Source organism: Vigna angularis, chromosome 9 (assembly GCF_016808095.1).
Source record: "Vigna angularis cultivar LongXiaoDou No.4 chromosome 9, ASM1680809v1, whole genome shotgun sequence".
NCBI classification, from domain to species: domain Eukaryota; kingdom Viridiplantae; phylum Streptophyta; class Magnoliopsida; order Fabales; family Fabaceae; genus Vigna; species Vigna angularis.
In genome coordinates, this window is record NC_068978.1 from 6,527,623 (window position 1) to 6,537,682 (window position 10,060).

General features: G+C 33.1%; 2 protein-coding genes across 3 annotated transcripts; one reads left to right on the top strand and one right to left on the bottom strand.

Annotated features, from left to right (window-relative positions):
• The first annotated feature begins 231 nt into the window (after positions 1-231).
• LOC108322581 (protein SUPPRESSOR OF PHYA-105 1) lies at positions 232-5,358 on the top strand. The gene is made up of 6 exons (XM_017554719.2): positions 232-605; positions 2,486-3,308; positions 3,462-3,608; positions 3,804-4,121; positions 4,204-4,263; positions 4,452-5,358. The coding sequence occupies exons 1-6, from the start codon at positions 283-285 to the stop codon at positions 4,632-4,634; spliced, it is 1,854 nt and encodes a 617-aa protein (XP_017410208.1). The 5' UTR covers positions 232-282; the 3' UTR covers positions 4,635-5,358.
• On the bottom strand, positions 5,022-9,417 carry LOC108322580 (uncharacterized). 2 transcript variants are annotated; one of them, XM_052868826.1, is made up of 4 exons: positions 9,141-9,417; positions 6,799-8,722; positions 5,789-5,905; positions 5,022-5,160 (listed from the first exon to the last, which is right to left on the bottom strand). In XM_052868826.1, the coding sequence occupies exons 2-4, from the start codon at positions 8,693-8,695 to the stop codon at positions 5,132-5,134; spliced, it is 2,043 nt and encodes a 680-aa protein (XP_052724786.1). In that variant the 5' UTR covers positions 8,696-8,722; positions 9,141-9,417; the 3' UTR covers positions 5,022-5,131. The 2 variants fall into 2 exon arrangements, with proteins under 2 accessions (XP_052724786.1, XP_017410207.2); XM_017554718.2 differs by lacking the exon at positions 9,141-9,417 and adding an exon at positions 8,818-9,124.
• Between the last annotated feature and the right edge of the window lie 643 nt (positions 9,418-10,060).

Genomic DNA, 10,060 nt, shown 5'->3' on the forward strand with positions numbered 1-10,060 from the left:
TTTAACATTTACCTTTGGTTTGATTAAAAAAATTATTAACAATTGTGGACAGAAACAACACACGAAGCTAAGCAATTTTTGTGCTTAGATATTAAGCAATATCTACACATGGCAAAAAAAAGTGCACACATAGACACAAAAATGTCTTATTGTATATAATAAAAGAAATCCACGTTATGGTCAACTTTATCTCTATTTATTGTTTCATATGATTCATTATTTTTCAATACACATTCACTCAAAGTCTTCCTCTTCTCTTATTTCTCTCTCTAAACCAACACAATGTGGAAGTTACTGCACCTCAACCAACTCTTCCACCCCACATCAACCTCCGCCACCAATCCCCTTGCCGTCGCGGTCACCGGCGCTTCCTTCGCCCTCCTCCTCCTCGCTCTCTCTATCCTCTCTGCCCTTCTTTACTGTCTCCCCAGACGCAAAACCTTCTCTACTGACCCCACCGTCAACCTCTTTCACTGGGATGCCGCCGCCGCCTGTTGGAAAGCGAGGAACACCATGGACTCGCCGGAGCTCCAGCCCCTGCTCGCGGGAAAGGCCTGGGTGGCGGTGGTGGACGACGAAGAACAGCAACTCTGCTCGCCGAGAGGGTTATTATTATTATTTACAATTCTTATGAAAGAAAAATTACCGTTGACATTTTTTTTAAATTACTATCATCAACCTTTTAATAAAACATTAATTTAGGTTATATTAATAATTTTAAATAAAATAGTAATATGTATAGTTATATGGGGTAGTAAAATATATTAAGGTTTTCAAAATATTATAACTTAAAAATGATTTTAGTAATGTCTGTTTTATATTTTGTTTGTATAATTTATTTTATCTTGTCCATAAATAATTTAGAACTGAACATTTTATTTTTTGTTAAAGGGGTAAATTTTGGTTTTGTTTTGGCAAATTATTTAATTCCTTTAGAAATAGGAATTACAGTTTTTTAAAATTTATTTAATGATAAATACATAACATTAATTTTAAAGATATTGTTTTTAGAAATAGATATAGATGAGTATTATCTTAAATACACCCGCCATTTTTAAAATTAATAATTATATGAGTTAAAAAGATAAAACTGAAAAGTATTTTTTTATTATGAATTATTATTTAAATTTAAAAATAATAATTAAAAAGGTAAAATTAGAAAAACAAAACAAAATACTAAAATAATATATCTTCTTTACATATAATTATAAATAAAAGTAGAATATGTTTTATAAACACATCAAAATTACTGATTTTGAAAGGACTTTGTTTTTCATGTCTACTTCATCTTTTAATCTCTTTATATAATATAGAAAATAATTATAATAAAATAAAATTAAATATAAATTTAGAAAAGTATTGAAATACTCTTTTTTTTTTCTTTCAATTTATATGCGTACGTGGAGGCGGAGACTGAATATACTATAGTGAAAAAGTTTAGTCTACTTTTTTTTATCTAAAGGCCCTCTATACAATTAAATTAAGAAGAACTTGATTGCTAAATTAAAAAAAAAAACGTGTAAATTTATTCCTACAAACCAAAAAACATTGATGCTGCCTTTTATTCATGTTTAAAAAAATAACAAATTTAGATCATTATTTTAAGTGGATATAAAAATTATAGATCTTAATTATGTTATGTTTGATAAAAAAATTATTAAAAACATCTGTTTCTAAAAATATATTTTTATCCTTATCAAAGACAATCTTGATTAAAGAGACTAGTCGTTCTTTTCTCTTATATTCAAGGTTTCAAATAATTTTTTATCCGAAATAAAAAAAATAAAAATTCAATATATTTTAGTAAAAATGAATAAGGAAATTTTATTTTATTTATCCTAAAAATAAATTGTTTACTTTTGGTAATTTATTTATGAAAATGTATCCAAGTTGGTACTTTGTCTTTCATAAAGAAAATTATTTTTTGTTATTTATTTATGAAAGTAAGGACTATGTAATATGTCATGAATAATGATGTATTAAATCCTAAAATTTATATGAAAAAATTCCATATGCAAACACATCCTTATATTCTCAACTCTCCCGTAAAAATAATTGGGTAAGAAACTTGACTAAAAATCTTTTCTGAAAAAAAAATCTTAATAATGCTATTTATAAGTAAAAACATATTTCCCTAACCTTAGATTTTTTGAAAAATTAAAACTTTTACTTCTGTAAATCACCCTGTAGTGATTTTATTCAGATCCATAAAAACTTGGTCAAGTATCTGTGTTGCATGAGACTTTGGAAACAGATTACTGATCACTGCATGTTTTATTAGTTTCATTACCTCTGTTAAGGACTTGAAAGTGCTATTAGCAGCTTAGAACTTCTTGGCTCTATGCAAATGAAAATACCTGATAAGAAAAACAACACATATTTTCTTTCCTTGATATGTTTAAATAATGACATAATTGTTGATAAAACGTTGAAGGGGCATCGTGTTTGTTCTATAATTTTGTAATTTTCCTTTTGTGTATAACAGGAAGATTACAGAATCTGAACTTGTATGCGAACCAGAGGAAGAAAATTCTGAAAATGATGATGCTGGAGTATCTGATAATGAAGCTGAAACAGATATTTTACAACATTTTCTAATTTCACTCAGAGAAGAAAAGAAGAAACAGGCAGCCAAGTTGGAAGAAGTGCTGAATTTCTTGAATGAAGATATTAAGGAGGTAGAAAGAAGCTACTCACTTGGGACAGATTCAGTATTTCCTTTGGCACCAATGAAAAATCCAGAAGTGAAAGGAAACGATGCACACTCTCAAGATTCTTCCAATTCAGACATCAGTATAATGATTCGAAGGTCATTTGTGGATGAAGAAAGATTAATGAGTAATATAAATGAGCTAGAGAGTTCATACTTTGCGGCAAGATCCCAAGTTCTGCCCAAAGAGGCTTCATCTGTTTCAAGCAATGTGATGGAAAGTGAATGGAGGCATGTAGAGAATGTTGATAAGGAGCCAAGAAGAATTCAGAGTTCTGTTGCTTGTCTAGAATCCTTCTGTGAAGGTTTATGCAAGTTTGCTCGTTACAGCAAGTTTGAAGAGTGTGGCAGATTAGGAAATAGTTCTGGAAATATAATGTGTGGTTTAAGTTTTGACCGTGATGAAGATTACATTGCAGCAGGAGGAATTTCAAGGAAAATCAAGATTTTTGAGCTCAGTAGTGCTATTTCAGGTGATTCTGATGACATCCAGTACCCAGTAGTTGAGATGTCAAATGAATCAAAGATTAGTAGTGTGTGCTGGAACACTTGCATACAAAATCATCTGGCATCTGCTGACTATGATGGCGAGATTAAGGTGTGTAATTCTTGAAACAATAATGCTACAGTTGATGAAAGAAAATCAATGTTAGTGATGTCCTTTTCATTCATACTTATGCTATCATTGTTTTTGCTGTTTTCACTCCTTGACATTTGACATTACTGATATAACATGCATGGATGAACTCAGATGTGGGATGCAGGCACTGGTCAGCTTTTATCTCAATACATAGAGCACGAAGAGAGAGCTTGGTCTGTTCACATTTCTCCGTCTGACCCAAAAATGTTTGCTAGTGGAAGTGATGACTGTTCTGTCAAAGTTTGGAATATCAATGAGGTATGGTTTTTTTTATGCATTTCAATAACAAACCATTACTATTACACTCCGTGAGTTTTTCAACTTCTTTCCCTGGAACATAAAACAAGATTAATGTGAAAAGAAACAAGAATATGGGATAGAAAGACAGGATGAATGCTTGTGCTTCACAGTGTGTAATAATGGTCTAAACTTTTTTTTTTTTTTTGCTTGTAGAGAAATTCTGTGGAAACTATCAGTATGGATGCCAATATATGCTGTGTTCAGTTCTCTCCTCCATCAACAAATCTTTTATTTTTTGGGTCATCTGATCACAAGGTTTATGGTTATGATCTTCGTCATACTAGAATCCCTTGGTGCTCATTAGCTGGTCATAGGAAATCTGTGAGCTATGTAAAATTTATAGATGCTGGAGCGGTTGTCACAGCTTCCACTGACAACTCTTTGAAGCTTTGGGACCTGAAGAAAGCCAGTTCTTCTGCTTTGTCTTCTGATGCTTGTGTCTTAACCTTTAAAGGACATAGAAATGAAAAGGTTGATTTCTTTCCACATTTTACCATACTTTTTGTCTTCTTTGACATTTTGTAATTTGTTTGTTGTTCAAATTCTTCTCCAGAATTTCGTGGGATTGTCTGTTTCGGGTGGATACATTGCATGTGGTTCAGAATCTAATGAGGTATAATTTTGATTAATGAGTCATTCAATTCATTCTTGCAATTAAGACAGTTAAAAAGGTGAGGTGATTCATATCTACACCATCCTAATGAAAATATGAGACTTTGCTTTTTCTTAATAATTTTTTCCAGCAAATGTGAGATTACCAAGATACAAATTCTAATTCATTTTAAATATGTATCCCTTCAGGTATACTGTTATCACAAATCACTTCCAGTGCCAATTGCTACTCATGAATTTGAGCCAATTGATCCCATTTCTGGTGATCCAGATAATAGACAGTTTGTTTCTAGTGTTTGCTGGAGAAAGAAGTCTAACATGCTTGTAGCCGCCACCTCAGTTGGAATTATTAAACTATTTCAGATGGTCTGACAGAAAGAACATATCTGGTTGACACTGAGATGAACTCTCAGACTAGTTTTTGGTTCAGGTTTCAATGATTAATGGGGAATAATTTGCTTCTGAGCAAAAGTGTGTTTATTTTTCATGCTTTGATCATTTTCCGGAGCTAGTTTTCTACAAAATGATAGGAGGATAACTTTTGTAAAATCTGATACAAAAAAGCTGAACCAAAATTGAATATAGCATGTACAAATTTAGGAATTTGAACTGTAGCACTGGTGCAGCTGGAGCATGCAAGTCTCTCTCTCAAATATCAGTATCACACATGACTAGAGGTTTCCTCTGATTCATTACATCTGTATATAGCACCCTCCAAATGCAAAGCAGAAGTTTTTCCTTCAGAAACTTCGCATCAATGGCATCCGTAATTCACAAATCAACAATCTAGGGCCACCAAACAGACCTGAAAATTTGATTGAACTTGAGTCTTAGACAAAAATGTTGTTTTACAGCATAACTTCTTGCTCCTACTCATCCAAGCTCCTGAGACTGCAGTCTGTTAAGCAAGTGAGGGACATATTACTAAAGCAGATCTGGATGCAGCGCATAGATACATACTTGTTACTTTAACTTCCAAATCACTTTTAGTTTATCAGAAAACTACAGGATGTGATCTATGCTGTGCATTACTATTTTGCTTGCAGAAACTAAGTGTGGTTGTAATAATGGTTCAAATGTTAATTTTACACCGTCAGTGAAAATTGTGCAAAAGTTAAGGCAGAACTACTGAAACCTTTTATACATCATGTTTTAGTTTTCTGTTATATGTTCAAAAGATGCTTCCAGTGCCAGTTTGCTATATTTGAGTCTCCAGGTTCTATTTCCACCCAGTTACTAAGGATAAGGAAAAGGTGGAAAAAATGTTTTCATGCATTAATGAGACATTTTGCTGTGGCATGAATACAAGGAGTCAGTCACAGAACGTCTTGCTGCTGTTCCTATCCTTTTTCACAAACTACTCATGTCAAGAATACATTAATTTAATCTACTTAAGTTAATTATGTGAATCCATCCTTGCAAATGAGAAGAGTCTTGAGTTTATAAGTATCTGCTTGGTGTCTGAAGTAAGACTAAAATGTGAATCCATTCTGTGATCTAAGAAAGCTCAGAGTCTGAGACATGACCAGAAGATACTCTTCTCATTGCCCTTGGACTTGATATATTGTTCTCTGATGTAATTCTCATACTTCTTGCACGAGGGGACATTTGTGGAGGTCTTGCTGATCTCCATTTCGATGTGCCTACATTAAAAAACACATCAAGTTCAGAAACAATTAGCAATTATATAAAAGTGAAGCTCCTCTTCCTTAACACCCCCTCTTTTTCCTGTTGAAGACAGGTTTATGTTTGAGAAATGTTTTCAATACATAGGAAGTAGGATTCCCATCATTTACTTCTGTTTGATTTTCTTCCTACCTTTTAGTTCTAAAAACTGTTTTCTAAAAATAATTTCACATTTTCAACAAAGAATTTCTCACTCCAAATTTATTTTGTTTAGATATTTTCCAAGAGTACTTGAAAAGAATTCACCTCTTATTCAACCTTTCTCCCAAGTTCGCACTCTCTACCACTTGTGTGATCAAACTTGTTTAGTTGCAGTTTCAAAATGAAAAACCAAACTCACCCTTAATTTGTATTTCAGTTTCTTAATAAACTTTATTCAAAAGTGTGCCATAGCAGTAGTCCACTTTTGTGTATGTACTATAAAAAAATTGGTAAAATGAGGACAATTAGAGTCATGTAATGACAGTTTGTGAAAGTGGATTTTTGGGCTTTCAAAGTTCTTGGTACTTGTTCTGACACGAAAATTTCTATATGCAACTTCAATTACAACATTTCTAAATCGTTCTGACACGAAAATTTTCTCAAACAATGTACATATGTTAGAAATAATAATCTATTATGGCTAGAATACTTCTGAAATTTCCTTGGTTTCTTCCAAGTAAGCAGGTATTTTTGTATCCTTAGCGTGCAGGAGTATGCAACTTTTGATTAATGAAAAAGAAATTCACAAACTTGCCATAACAGCAGAAAACATTGTTGATAATAGCAGGAAGTTTAATTAGCTCCTTAAAATCATCAACTGCCGTATTTTATAATTGCATGAATAACAGCAAAAGGTTCAGAAGGCAACCTGGTTGTTTGATGAGCTTCAAATCAAGAGATTTCCTGGACATAATAATTTTTCTGTTCATAATATCATTTCCAAGCAAAGACTTCCTTTCAGCTGTGGATGGAAACGGTTCATCCCCTGAGGTAACAAGTTCATCACCACAGGCTGAAGCATCACTTCCAGACTCAGAATTATCCTTACAGCATGAAGTTATTTTTTCTCGTTCTATAACTTGAGAGGAAAACATTTGAAATGGGATTATTGATACTTGTGCTGGTTCAGAGCTTCCCCAAGAAGGATACTTCTTCAGAAGCAGTGACTCTACATCACAATAATCTATTGGTGGCACTGGTTGTTCTGGCTGACTACTATAACCAGGATTTATAATAAGAAATCTTTTTATATGACGAAGAACTCTACATATGGTAGAAAAGCTTGGACGTTGATGTGGATCAATATGCCAACATCTCTTTGTCAAGTTAATGACATATTTGGGTGAATTGAGTGGGAAAAGTGGCCTCTCTCCTGCCCTTATGTTTCTGCTCATTTTCTCCCCTTGGAGATGACTATCTTCAAAAGGGACTTTGCCAGTTAGAAGCTCAAAGCAAACCATTCCAAAACTGTACACATCAGATTTCTCTGTGTACTTGGAGTTTGGTGTGCCTCCTGAGTTTTCCTGCTCAAGTACTTCAGGAGAGTACCAGATGAATGGGGGAGTTCCATTCTGATTTGTGTTCCCTTTCTGATTCAAATCCTTGACAGAAGTTAGTCCAAATCCAGTTACCTTGGCGTGCAAGTAACCCTCTGGGGATGCACCTCTAGGCTTAACAAGAATGCTTGAAGGGTTTAGTTCTCCATGATATACTTTTTTTGAATGCAAATACTCCATTCCCCTGGAAATCTGAAGCATGATATCAACTGCTACATGAAGCAAGAACGGTATTCGCCTTCTTGGACCGTGAATCTCTTTGATGTGGGTTGAAAGGGTTTTGCTCATGAGTTCCATTAGCAAAAAGCATTCTTTTTTCTCCTCATCGGTAAAACCACCATGGCAGTCCATTATATTTGGATGGGAAAGAGATAAAAGTTCTATGATCTCAGGTTGCAAAGCTTCAATGTCCCCAGTAAAATGTCTTATCACAAAGCTTTCACCTAACCATGAAATCTCCTTGTACTGACTCGCATTCCCCATTCTTCTCCTCACCTGAAAGTCCTTAGACCCAACTAATATTGAGCTTGGAAGGAGCCTCCCTGCTACTGATTTTGCTATTTCCAAATTTCTCAGAAGCAAATCTATCAATTTCTTCTCATACTTTGTCACACCTTCCACTTTCTTTTCTAGGAGTTTGTTGTAAAGAAACCATCTATCTTCCTTCCAAACACTATCATAACGGTTGCATAAGTCCTGAGTGACGAGGTACTGCTTCCCAAATTTCCACTGGAAAAGCTTCATGTCTCTGTACTCTTTCTTGTATTTGTTAGAGTTTATGTACTTCTTCCTTTGCATCTCCTCTTGATCCAACCCTGATGTTTCTCCTGCAGACTCTATGGCTTCAATTACTACTGGCATGCAACAAAGCAGATTGTGTATATGAAACTCAACACAATCAGTGTTGTGGCATAAGGTAATGGCTTTCGCCCACCAGTCCTTTGTTTCCATGCATTGCCTAATGTAAGTTTCACCTTCTCTGAAAATTTTATGGATCTCTCTCAGGGGTTGCTCTAAAATCTTCCACTTCACATTCTTCTCTTCAAATTGCAGGTTCTGTGTAATCTCATCTGCAATACACTCATAGGCAGAATTGAACACATCAAAAAGCAGAGAACATTGCCTCTGATTTATTTGAATGTTCTCCCGGAATACCATCACAGATTTCAAAGCCCCCAGTGCCTCCCCAATTTGCCTAAATTGTTCCATAACTCTGGTTTTGATCTAAAATAAACCCTGAAAAGAAAGAGGAGAGACGAATTTGAAATATGAATTCAATTCATTCAAGTCAGAAGCCAATGTAATTCATCAATGAGTTTTTAGATTCTAACCAGATAAGAACGGTGGAGAGCAATACAAAATGAAAACAAAGAAGGAGATTGAGATCACAAGCTCCTTCTCGAGTAAAGCTTATGCAGATTCAAGCACCATCAAAATTGTATATAAACTAAAGCAGGATTCTTTCCTTTCAAGATTTGATTAAAAAAAAATAGAAACAAAAAATGAATTATGCGTTTTCTATGCAAGAGGTGATGCCACCAACTTTCCTAGAGAATCAAACAATCTTGGCATAGGAATGAAAATTGTAAGGAAGCAAAACCTAAAAGTGAAAAATGAAAAAAATTGGTAAAATGATTAAGTTTGTAATATTAACCATGAGTTATGGTACAAGATTAGAATGTTGATGAGCTTGAGCTTGACCTCTCAAACATTGATTGTGATAGATTATGTGGGGTGACAGTATTCCTTGCGAGTTTAAAGGATCTGTCTGGTTTGTTTGAAATGACCGATTCTTTCTTTCAACCATGCCAACTTCCAAATGACAAATCAACCTAAAGCTTCGATCTTAGCCATGCAAGTAGTAGTGGATCTGTTTAGAGTGCCTCAACACATATTGATTTTTACATTGTCTAAAAAATTATATGAACTGTTGTAAACTGAGGATGATGGAAGTAAATTTATAGGAAAAAGTAAATGAGATAAAAAACAATGTGTAAAAGATAAACAGGTATGACAAAAAATAGAGATTTTTCATTGGTCAGGGCTAGATTAAATATTAGAGTTAAAGAAAATATGAAATATATTTTTCAAGATTAAATATGTTTTTCAATTCTTAAACTTAAAAAAAAATGTATTTTGCTCATAAAAGTAAATTATAAAATATTTCGTCTAACATTTTATGTATTTTTAATATAACTGATCCAAAACATTCTCACATAATGAAAATGATGTAAAAAATATTTCAGACTTGTGGAATATTTATTATGTGACACATAATTTTACAACAAACTATAATATATATTATACTATTTTATAGATTAGGTAACACTTACATGAAAAAGAATAAAAAATCATTATTTAAAACAGAAATAAGTTGTGGTTATCTATTGTTCGTTATATGCTGAATTTTATTTGCCCTTTAATCCATATTGTATAGAAAAAATGTTTTTTTTATTGAAAACGTAAATAATTAAAGACAAAAATTATTAAAACATGAATAGTTTAAACCATGTTTTTAATAAAATGTAAAATAGTTTAGATCACATATTTATGAATAATTTAACTTTAAACATT